The sequence below is a fragment of the Protomyctophum parallelum genome (assembly GCF_964188405.1).
Source record: "Protomyctophum parallelum genome assembly, chromosome: 10".
Classification (NCBI taxonomy): domain Eukaryota; kingdom Metazoa; phylum Chordata; class Actinopteri; order Myctophiformes; family Myctophidae; genus Protomyctophum; species Protomyctophum parallelum.
Window position 1 is genome coordinate 22,160,777 of NC_139704.1, and position 12,143 is coordinate 22,172,919.

A 12,143-nucleotide genomic window follows, 5' to 3' on the forward strand; every position below is an offset into this window, starting at 1 on the left:
GAACTGCTGCAGGTCCTCAATGCAATCTCTCTGGTTCCGAGTTATTTTTGGGTGAGGTCCAGTTGGTACTGGAATTGTCCATTTACACATTATCGTATGTTGAATTGCCTGGCCATTTTTAAGATTCAGATTTAACATTAGCTATTAGTACAAATACATGTATGTGGAGTTAAATGTTGGTATGACTCAGCTAATGACAAGCATCATAGCTGAGGCTTCAGAGTGGGTAATAGTTAATAGTTATTCTTCTCCGAGTGCCCCATTCCCTGCCAGGTGTGTGGGTTTAGCAGACTCCGTCCAGACAGGGCCAGCCCATCTGCACGCAGTTTAATGACTTAAATATTAAACAATTCATAATTACATAAATTAGTAAAGAAAAGACATAAGAAATAAATAAAAACTAAAAATAATGGCTAAAAGAAAGGCCACACTAAAGAAACAAACAAAAAAACTAAACTCTTTAAAAAGCAATAAAAAGGGAGGTTATGTCTAATTGGCAGTGGCAGATGTGCCATTGAGTGGTCCAGTGGTTTGCTCATTTATCCACAGACATTCAACACACTATACCTATACCTAGCAACAGTAAGCATATTTGGACGTCGACCATTTTGTGTACCAGTTTTCACCCTAAATTAAGCATCGCTGCTACATGCAAAGAGGTTCCAGACAAGGAGACGGCGCTCAAGTGGTCCGTTACTCGTCTCCTTCGCTCCTTCACCACTAATGACTAATTTATTTATCCAACTTATGAATGGATCAAAGCAGAAATAAAAAAAAACGTTAATTCAGAATGTCAGTGTGCGCGTGCGCGCATGCATGCGTGTGCATGCACGCGTGCGTGCGTCGTATATTAACATTTGTTCAAGTCCATTTGACTTTACTTGATAAGAAATTACATCCCATAACACATGTTACTATAACAAAACTTTTACTAACGAACTAAACGACAGCATCAATAGAAGTGGACATTTGAGACATTGCCTGCTAACTCATTCCATTCTCTCTTTCCACTCGGAATTCCATTTCTCTGTCATTTTTGTCTGAGTAGGTACAGGTTCCATCTGTTATCCGAGCGACCCTCCAAGATGGTGGCAGATCTAAACTGGTGGAAGTGGGGTTCGAGGTGTATGTGGCCTTCGTCATCACAGCCTGAAGGTGACAGGTAGTCTACAGAGAACTGGCTCTGAACTTGTAAACCCTCAGTTAAATTACCACTGAGGATTTGGTACGGTATCAAATGGGGATCCGTGCACACTAAACTGGTGGTACTTGAATTTAAAAAAGGGTTGAGAAACACTAGGAATCATGGGATGCGGCCGTTGTGGCTGTGTCCCAGGAGTGCGTCCTGCGAGAGGAAGATCTTCTCTGTTGCCTCTCAATCTTTTCCTCACCTCTTCCATCTCCCCAATTCTTCTCTGCCTTCCTCCCTCCCTGTTGGTCTCTCCCGAAATGGCGGGAGCTGGTGTTCTCACCTCTGGTCAGCAATTACGTGCCTGAGCATCATACAGGCGTTTTGCGATGCACTGTGAGCTTATAGATCGACTATTTTCTGCGAATGTTTGCCCCCAGAATAGGGACGCTATAGGGTTCATGTCAGGTTAGGCATGCATTGGCTGGTGCCATGGTTGCCTTGGTAGAACATACAACTCCTTATTGTTGTTCCAGTCTGCAGGGAATTGCTTAAACCACCTCTAGTCCTGCGGCTCCTTGGAGTGCATGTACAGTAGCAGGTCGGCCACACGGTGGCTGTAGCCAAACTCATTGTCGTACCAGGCAATGAGTTTGACAAAGTTTTCGTTGAGGGAGATTCCGGCTCCGGCGTCAAAGATGCAGGAGTGCGTGTCACCGATAAAGTCAGACGACACCACCTGGTCCTCCGTGTACCCCAGTATACCATGCAGAGGGCCTTCCGAAGCCATCTTCACCGCTTCCTTGATCTCGTCGTAGGTGGCGGGTTTTTTCAGACGGCACGTCAGGTCCACGACGGACACGTCGGCCACGGGAACCCGGAAGGCCATGCCCGTCAACTTACCGTTGAGCTTGGGGATGACTTTCCCCACGGCCTTGGCAGCTCCGGTGGTCGCGGGTATGATGTTCTGCTGGGCGCCCCGCCCGTCGCGCCACACCTTGGTGCTGGGACCGTCCACGGTCTTCTGCGTGGCCGTGTACGCGTGCACGGTGGTCATCAGGGCCTCCTCGATTTCAAAATTGTCGTCGATGACCTTCGCCAGGGGAGCCAGGCAGTTGGTGGTGCAGGAGGCGTTGCTGACTATGGTCATGGTGGCGGGGTCGTATTGGTCTTCGTTGACTCCCATAACGAACATGGGGACGTCGGGGGAGGGGGCAGAGATTAGCACACGCTTTGCTCCACCCGTCATGTGAGCGGTGGCCCGCTTCAGACTGACGTAGACGCCGGTGGACTCAACAACGTAGTTCACGTCAGCGGTATGCCAGGGTATGTCGTGTGCTTTCATGCACTGAAACACGTGTATGACGTTCCCGTCGACAATGAGCTTTCCGTCCTGGTGGTTGACCTCGCCATGGTAACGTCCGTGGGTGGAGTCATACTTGAACATGTAGGCCATGTACTGGAGGTCAATGTAGGGGTCGTTGACGGCCAAAACTTTGATATCTCTTTGGAGGCAAGACCTCAAAACCAGACGACCTATACGGCCAAAGCCGTTGATTCCGACATTGAGGTCCATGATTGCTGTTGGGTGATTTACAGTTATAAGATTTCTGAGGTGGACGTCTCAATGAAAATGAATTATGTAGAATAGGCATGATGTAACACAGACGTAGAACAAACGGCTGCCCAAATATGGACTTCTGGACAGCTACAATGGTAGTGTGGAACTTCACTTTTGTGATTACCAAATAAGTAAGTAATTCATGAAAGATTCCCAATAGCAATGCCAATGTTAATTTGTGTTATGTTTTAATGGTGGGGGGAAACAACAGAAAGGAAACTAAAGTTCAGTCATGGCTGAGGAAATATTTAGTGGCCTGTGATTTTAATGGCAAATTAAACTTGCTGTTAACTCTGGACAAGCATCCAGGAGAGATAAACTTTGTTCAATGTTGATGCTGGTATGAACAAACTTAAATTATTGTATCTCATAAAAGCAAGTAACAACTTGCTACTGTTGTAACAATGCACTCCCTCACCTAAACTGATGGCTTGGAATAAATCCAAATTATGATGGATTTTAGTTGCAACTTTTAAACGAAAGCTCTTGTACATCTCTATACATTGGACATTTATTGACAACATTTTAAAACCAAGGCTCCACCTTGAAGTGACAGACAGGTCTAACTGGAGAACTGTGTATCACACAATAAGTTGAACTTGCCATTACATTTTATGAGTGAAATCACACTCCTTCAAATCGCACTCAAAGCTGCATTTATTCAACATTGTTTTGACAGTCAAAGTAAAAAACGTTTGTATCAGTAAAATTGTGTATGTGTGTGTGTGTGTGTGTGTGTGTGTGTGTGTGTGTGTGTGTGTGTGTGTGAGAGAGAGAGAGAGAGACACAAGTGCAAAATATGTTAATCTATTGATATACATATTTCATTGAATTAAATATCCATGTTATTGCCTGAGACAATTGAGACTGAAAAGTATTTCGATAAGTTTTAAAAGAAAAACACATTTATGTGGAATGGTGTTACAAAACCCTTTTAAATGTCTAGGGTTGAGTTTGTAACATAAAGATGGAATTACCGGGCTGTTGACCATGAGGTCCAAATAAAGGAGATCAAATTTCAAACAATATGCACAGGGCATGAACAAAAACAAGCCACTATACCAGATGCGGATGTTGCCAAAATAACAAAGGAAGCACAGGGAAAACAAAGACAGACAAACTAACGTGAGTCGTAAACTAGTATAGTGAAAACAAAAGGCTGCTTACCCATCTACTCTAACCAAACCATTGTTCAAAAATACATACGTGGCAACACATACGTGCTTAACATGTGTTTTGTCCGACAGGCATTAGTCTGACAACCTACCCAAAACCCAACCCTAAACCTAACCTCACAGGAAGCCACGGGTTAGTTTTAACCTGCCACAGATTAGTTTTAACCGGCCACGTATGTCGGGAGCTACGGCTTAGTTTTAACCTGGCAAGGGTTAGTTTTAACCGGCCACGCATGTCGGGAACTACAGCTTAGTTTTAACCTGATATTTAGTTTTTGATTAGAAAACATACATTAACCACTTCAACCCTATACATTTCGGCCATTTGAAAATAGCAGATCACAATGTGTCACGATACAACGCATTGTGATCTTGTAGATCTGCTATTTTCAAAAGATTTTGCACACCCGATACTTTTGTACTCTCACTCAACTTAGTACTTTTTGAATATGGGACTTCTACTTGTAACAAAGCACATCTACATTGCAGTATTTATACTTTTACTTAAGTAAAACATTTGAGTACTTTGTGACAGTTAAGTATTCGTCTCTCTCTGCATACTAGATATTCAAAGGTTGCTCTGGGTAAAGTTGACAGGTCAAAGGTCAAATGTGTTTAGGTCTGAATTGTTGTTTTGGCGCCCCCTACTGGCAGTTGCATGTACAATCATCCAGTTACACTTCTTGTCTAGAAAGGATGTTTGTTGTCAGAATCAGGAAGAGAATGAATGTCTGCAATATTCTTCTAGCAGAGTGTTATCTTATATGAATTATTCATCTATCTCCAAGTCTTGTTTAAGACGCAATGTCTGTGAGCATACTTGTTTATGAGGCAATTGCCAATTATATTGTTACTGCGGTAACGTGTAACAAATCGTACGAGTTCGACTTAGATAAAAGGAAGTTATTTAAATTATCTACTATAGCAGAAAGTTATATTATTCTCCTGTTATTGTGGATGGTAATGATGGTGTACAACTGTACATCATTTATTGAATATTTCCCTTAATCTGTCCCCTCCTATATTCAGCTATTAGTGTACATTTTCGTCTTGCACAAACATTAAATTCCCATTGACAATGGAGGGTGAATTTTATGTCATAGTGTCTGAGCAAATAGGCATAGCGTCTATTTTACGTTATGATGATGTAGGATGATAAGAGCGCCCCTCACTTCACATGGGTATGATTTTTTGTAATGCATGCAGCACGATATTCACCTTCTGTATATGCAATATTTACCTCTTTGGGAATATTTACGTACAGTACAGTATACTACATGAACTCGTTGTGTATACCTTGTATGCAATACGTATACTTTCCTCTTATTTTCTTTATACATGTACTTAAATTCTGAAAACACTTCTATGGAGTTATTGAACCAGTACAGAATGAGAATGAGCCTACGCCAGGGGAGGACCAAGCAGAGCCATCTAATAGAAGAGTTGCGATATTGAGGGGGCAGAAAACAGCCTGGTCACGTGTTTCATGTACTCGCACGAGCCCATGTAGTCTCCAATGCATTCCGTAAACATCCGGTTGTCCCTATTTGAATGGACAAACCAATAGAAGTCTATGTAGAAGAGCCACCATTGGACTGGCCCCATAAAGTGAACGGAGTTTGCGTAACTCTGTCTATACTCTATGGCTCTGGGACCAAGCCTGTTATAGACAGCATGTGGTTATGATTGGATGGAGGTGGAGTCAGGTAATGGGTTGATTGACAGCAGAGGAGCTGGTGACTTCAGACCTGCAGATATGGATCCCACTGCAGCTCTAGGCAAACCCTGCTGTGATTGGCCAGTAGTCGCTGTGATTGACAATTCTCGTTTTTGCAACTATATGCCTAAACTAACCCTAATCCTAACCCGCTAACCTCAGTAAAACTATACCTAACCCTAACCTCAGTAAAACTATACATGCATTCTGTCAACTTCCGGTCCAGGACTTTGTAACTATTCATATAGCTGACCTTGATAGCCGCACTGAGCCGCCATTGGACTGGCCCCATGAACTGAACTGAGTTGTCGCAACTCTCTCATGGCTAAATGCCCATATGACTCAGACATAACCATAAACTAACCATGTATGGTCATATATATGGTCCATCACTTAACCACGTAACCAAACAGATCTCCATATATGGACCTAAATGGGACATACCCTGATACATACAGAGATCATATGGGCATAAAAGGGACACAGTCAGACGGATACAAGAATCCAGGTAAGTGAATTTGAGGGCTGCGTAGCGGCCGAATGCCCGTTTTTTCAAACCCCTAAAAGTTTGAAAGATTCTCATGTTGATTGGCGTGTCATGAGTCATGACATAAATAAGTTGACATGGAAATTATGAAAAAATGAATACATTTGTCATGAAATAAAAACTAGAACATTTAAGATACTAATAAATAAAATATAATAAATTAATTAACTTTAAAACGGTGTGGGTTTTTATTTTATTCCTTCATTTAAGTGTGGTCACAAGGACGCCAGATGAGGAGGAGGTTCTGCAGATGTTGGCTGGTTAGAAAGAGAAAGTCCCACTTATTCCTCCCTGATCAAAATGTCAGTGGACGACTCCTCGATCTACACATTCTCATGGCCTGTCTCTGTGCGTGTTCACCGCCTCCACATCGAGCGAGATCGTCTTCACCTTCCACCCATAGGCGGCAGCGGTGATCTCCAGCACCGTGTGGAGAGGACACTTTAGGTAGGGGATCTCTTCCGCGCTCTTGTCCTGGAAGTACCCCAGCAGGCAGCGCATGACGGCCTGGTGGCAGACGACCAGGATGTTCACCTGCCTCTCCAGCTCCAGGATCACCGGCTCCAGACGCTGCACCATGTCCTGGTACGACTCCCCCATGGGGTAGCGGTAGTAGTACTTGTCTTTGTCTCTCAGCGCAAACTCCTCCGAGTATTTGTCCTTCATCTCGTCGTACGTCATCTCCTCACACACCCCGGCGTATAACTCGTCCAGGGCGTTCCACTGTTCGTAGGGCACGTTCAGGTCTTCGGCAGTCTGGATGCAGCGACGGAGCTGGCTCGTCCAGACCTTCAGATCCTTCGGGTTGCGCTCCTCCACGAACCGAGCCAGGGCGGCCGCAAACTTTACGCCCTGCGGCGAGAGGCCAGAGTCTCCGCCCAGGCGCCCCTGCAGGTTGTCCAGGCTCTCACCGTGGCGACACAGGTAGATGGTGCGGGGCTGCACGTGCACATTCATCAGGTAGTACACGATCTTACTCTGGACGTGGTCCTGTATCCGGTTGACTATGAACTGCCGGCCCACGTCGATCACTTTGATGAAGGACAGGTCCCTGTCATAAATATCAGGGTCCAAAGGTTGGTAACATGCTTTGTAACATTCAATCCTCTTCTGGAAATCCAAAATGGCGTCCTTTTTGGTAGTGTTCTTGTAGTCTGGGCCAGACACCTTTACGTCTACGATGGTAGACGCAACGATACTGGGATCATTGCACACCGACTCGCTGAAGAAGATACTGAAACCATTTTCCCTGGCAAACTGGAGGATCATCCCTCGTCTTTCTCTTGTGGTGTTGGTCGCGTCATACACCGCAACCTGGCCACCACCCCCCGTTAAATAGGACTTGACATCCCTTAATGCATTCATTGCACATTTCTGTCTGATTTTCACAGCACTCTCATTTTCAGGCTTGAAGAAGTCATAGGAGCTGTAGTACTTAACTGCCTCCCTACGATATTCTCCAACATTGAAGACCTTAGTAGGTATACCAATCCAGTTGAGGTAACGGGTGATTTTTCTGGAAATGGAGGTCTTGCCTCGAGCGGGAAGACCAACCATGACCAAGACAGTGGGGGGTTTAGCCAAGAGTGGCCCCCAACCGGATCTCCTGCGGACCAGGGGTTTGTCATCATTAGACGCAATCCAGATCTTTTGGCTAATATTCTTTGTGAGCGCTCTTGGCATTCCTCATGTGATGGAGGGGGAAAAGCATAATCCAAATGCTTGTCAGTTCAATTCAATGCAGACAGGAACGTCTTGAATCAGATTTTTTTTTAATGCTGGAAGTGTTTATAGGCCTCTATGCCGTGGGCATGATGTAACAAAAGATGTAGTACAATCGTTGCCCAAATATGGACTTCTGAGCAGACTTCCATTGCCTTGTTAGAAAATGTCCGCCAGAAATCTGAACTCTAAGCTCAACTAGATGAAATTATGAATGAACTATCGGAAAATGGGATTTAATGTTTGTGTTAGGGACTAAACAAACATTAATTTCTCTTTTGTCAATGGCGTTTTTAAAACGAACATTGACCTACTGTAAAAACAGACATTAAACCTGTGTAAAAATGAAACAAAAAAGCCCCTCAAGCCCCTGCCTACAAGTGGAGCAAAAGAGATGTGGATTATCTTAGATAAACCTTGAATAGGCAGACTTCAAAATAAGAGCAGCGTTGACTAATAATGCCACAGTACATGTACTGTAGCATCTGGCAAAGTGCTATAGCTTTGTTATAGATATCATATAATATCTGCATAATGTAGAACACAGTTTAGATCTCTGGAGGTGTTTGCTTGGAGTTTATACAGCAAGGTAGGGTCTGGCCGGTAGAACGTATTTGGGAAGTCGTTTGTGCTACGTTTATATTACGTCACACTGGCCTATTTATTGACTTCCAGCATGAAGTGATTAAATTAGTACCCTTTAGTTAATGTATGTACATTTACACATACATTTGCTGTCTGCATTTACATAGTCGTTTGAACAGCGGGCACAATCTGATTGTGCCCAAACAAGCTATTGTTTGTTGTATTTCGAACGTAACCATTATATCGGCATATAATGGCCGATAAAATGGATATGTCCTGGCGATATGGTCGTGCCCGTTCAGGCAGTGGCCGAGATGATTTCAGAGTAGGCGGGTCCGGCGGGCCCTTTAGGAACCGACATGGTCAAGGCAGACCAATGCCGTACAGCAGGCCACCTAAACAGCTTCCGGGTAAGTGGCACCATGACATATTCGACAATAGCTTTAACGGCAGTCCTGGCGCCACCAGTGGACTGGTTGTGGATACTGGGGGGCAGCTCCTCGTCACGAACCTACACTTTGGGGTGTCCGATGCAGATATCCAGGAAATGTTTGCCGAGTTTGGCAATCTGAAGAAGGCTGCCGTTCATTATGACCGGTCTGGAAGGAGTTTGAGCACTGCGGATGTCCACTTTGACAGAAGGGCAGACGCCCTGAAGGCCATGAAACAATACAACGGAGTGCCACTTAACGGGCGCCCCATGAACATACAGCTCGTCATGACAAAACAGCCTGAGATACTGCGGCTGCCTCCCATGCAGGATCTGAGCAGAGGCGTTGGAACAATTATTAGGAACCGTGTTGGTAACTTTGTAGCCATGCAGAAACCATCTGGAGGTCACGGTGCCGGAGGATCCGCAGGCCGGGGAGGTACAGGCGGTTCTGGTAGCAACAAACAGCAACTTTCTGCGGAGGCCCTTGATGCCGAGCTAGATGAATACAATGCCTTGAGGCCTGCGAAGAGATGAAGCCATTGTCCCTGTTCATCTTCCTGTATTTTCTGCCTTGAAGGGCAGTTGTTACAGTGCTGAAATGTGCCGGATATTTATGCACTTGGGGTGTCTTGGGGTGGCTCGGAAGGTCGCTAGCCAACTGTAAGAGGGTTGTCTGTGTGCGTGCATGTGATTGTTCGTCCGGAGCTGATCGTGCAAACTGCTGGACTGATCAACGCCTAATTCTCGTGCACACTGCAAGTAGTCCTCAAGTACTAACTTTTTTTTCATATGTTTTGTACTTAAATATTTACATTATATGCATGACCAATTACGAAAAGTGCATGATAACAACATTCTTGCATGGCAGAAGAGAACACGATGCAGACCTTCACCAAAAGTTTGCCACTCAAGCCATGGTGGAGCACAGCACGCAACAAAGGCATGAGGCCATACAGGAATGCCGACAATCATACAAACCACAACGGGGGTGCAGGCGGTGAGAGACACAAAAGAGTCTTGAGACATGAGTGTCTTGAGACAGAGTGTCCGCGACAGGGCACATGAAACAAGATGGAAGTCAAACAGGCGGAGCACAGGGAGCTTGAAACACACTAGCTCACACTTGATTGATTTAATAATAAAGGAAGTTAATGTCAGCCTTACGGGCCTGAAACCTTGCACAAATAGGATGCATGTGTCATAGAATGTCACAGGTGATTGAGGTCACAGTCTGGACACATGACGTCCGAGATCCACATGAAGCCACACCATTATTCAACTGTGTTTTTGACCAATGACTTTGAAGGAAAACAGTAATTTGGCACTGATCAGTCCAGAAGTTTGCAAGATTAGCACCAGACAAACACAGACAGATATGGACCGACCCTCCTAAACATGGCTATAGCTTTCTGTAGAGCCACGCCATTAAAACATGTTTGTCTGTGCGATAAGGCGTGTAGGATTTCCCTGTTACCTCTTCCTTTCCCCGGTAGGTCGGAACCTGCAGTACAAATCAACCACGTAATAATAATAATAATCATAATAATCCTAATGATAATAATCATCATAATAATAACAATGATAATAATAAACTAACATCCAGCAGAGAGCTTTTAGTAGCCAACAGCTGAATTGAAAGTCCACTCGACGTTCCAGGTCCGTTTTGCTAGAGAATGAAATCCCCTCTCATGGCCTGTCTAAGATTTGCACGTGTCACAGAGTCAGCCAACTAGTTAATTGGCTGGTCGTTAGGCCCCCACCTGTTGCTAGCCTGAGTTATTGGCAGAGCAGAATAAGAGATATTTAAAAGCCCTATAATTCGTGTGTCTGCGCTTCGTTACTGGTAACTGAACATTCTGTTACTGGTAGAGTTGGGTAACTGAACATTCTTAAGCGCGTCCTGTCTGTGTGTGCCTGCTGTTGCTTTGAGGCCATATTTCCAGCTGTTGATCGAGACGAAGAGGTCGGGGAGATCCAAGACTTGAGGCTATAGGAGGCAGTGATGACGGGGAAGTTCGGAGTCTGTACCAGGCTTTACGGGAGGCAGTGGCGGCAGGGAGATGAGACTATTTGGCTAGACAGGAGGTATAGTAATGACGAGGAGACGCAAGTCTACCAAATCTGGACAGTTTTTTTTGTTCGTTTTCTTTATTGTTTTTGGGTTTTTTGGGGCGGGAGGGAGGGGTCGATCCCTACTTTCATGTTGTCTTTATTTTTCCTCCTTTTCCCCTCCTGTATCTCATAGCCATTGAGGGCCCAAGCTAGGGGGGCTATCGTGAAACGCTTATTTCAACATGGTTATACTGCCCCTTATGCTGTGCCCGTCTTTAGTCCTAGTTCAGTGAGTATATGTTACCATGTGTGTTGTTCCCCTTTTTGTCCTGCCCGTTTGTAGGGCCAGATTAGGTGTGTGCAGTGTTACCTCTTAGCGCTGTGTCTTGCGTGCCATCCTTCATGCTCCATCCCCACTGAATGCCCCCCGTTAGACCTGTAAATGAAGGAGAGGGTCTGATTGATAACATTCAAAGCGGGTGTTCATAACTGCCTGTCCTGGTCAACAGATTCTCACTTCCCAAGATTGCAAACGGCTGACTTCTTGAGAATGAAGTCCAAAAAAGTAAAACGTTTGACTGGAAGCGTGGGCAAAATGTTGAATATAGGGGGATATGAGATACGACTGCAACAGCATCGGGACAGTAACGCGAACAGCGCTGAGTCGGCTGAAGTAGACTTTGCAACACTCGACGCGGCGACTCGCAGCGACCAACTTGTGGCTCCACATTTTAGTTTTTTTTGCGGATGCCCTTTTACGTCTTGGGTTTTTAAATGGCAAATATAGTACGTAGTGTAAATGTAGTGGCTTAAACATTTTTAGTTTATTGTGTTGTCTAATATAATACTAACTCAAGTGCACTGCCTCAAATGACTATACCACCACCACATTGCTTCCCAAAGCCAACAAAGTCTGCCAGCTTGGAGCTGCAGGGTTGTAGACTGCGACCAAAATTAATCATATTTTTTTGATTGTGTGAGTTCAAATTTCACGTTTCAGCTTGAAGACTACCAATGCCAAGAAACCCATGCAGAAGATAAAACGCATGCCTACATCCAATCATTAGGAGAATTGGCAACAGGCTGCTGACCTGCAGTGCCTGAGGAATTGAAAGCTGCAATACTGCTCTGACCACTGCTCTGGAATCAAAATAAGACAAAA

The 12,143-nt window shown here is 44.7% G+C and overlaps 4 protein-coding genes across 4 annotated transcripts in view; 1 reads left to right on the forward strand and 3 right to left on the reverse strand.

Annotated features, from left to right (window-relative positions):
- The window catches only part of slc25a28 (solute carrier family 25 member 28), a 74,478-nt gene that overhangs the window by 37,871 nt on the left and 24,464 nt on the right, over positions 1–12,143 (reverse strand). Inside the window, exon 2 of the mRNA XM_083775355.1 lies at positions 11,352–11,417. The gene's annotated coding sequence lies outside the window, so the exon portion shown is untranslated. The remainder of the gene's footprint in view (positions 1–11,351; positions 11,418–12,143) is intronic.
- LOC310865732 (glyceraldehyde-3-phosphate dehydrogenase 2-like) lies at positions 1,692–5,920 on the reverse strand (the record flags this gene model as incomplete). The annotated part of the gene is made up of 2 exons (XM_083774941.1): positions 1,692–2,710; positions 5,896–5,920. The coding sequence occupies 2 exons, from the start codon at positions 5,918–5,920 to the stop codon at positions 1,692–1,694; spliced, it is 1,044 nt and encodes a 347-aa protein (XP_083631067.1).
- LOC310866055 (6-phosphofructo-2-kinase/fructose-2,6-bisphosphatase 3-like) lies at positions 6,523–7,872 on the reverse strand (the record flags this gene model as incomplete). Its single annotated transcript, XM_083775353.1, has 1 exon — positions 6,523–7,872. One exon carries the CDS (start codon positions 7,870–7,872, stop codon positions 6,523–6,525), a length of 1,350 nt encoding a protein of 449 aa, XP_083631479.1.
- On the forward strand, positions 8,762–9,463 carry LOC310865734 (aly/REF export factor 2-like; the record flags this gene model as incomplete). Its single annotated transcript, XM_083774943.1, has 1 exon — positions 8,762–9,463. The coding sequence occupies one exon, from the start codon at positions 8,762–8,764 to the stop codon at positions 9,461–9,463; it is 702 nt and encodes a 233-aa protein (XP_083631069.1).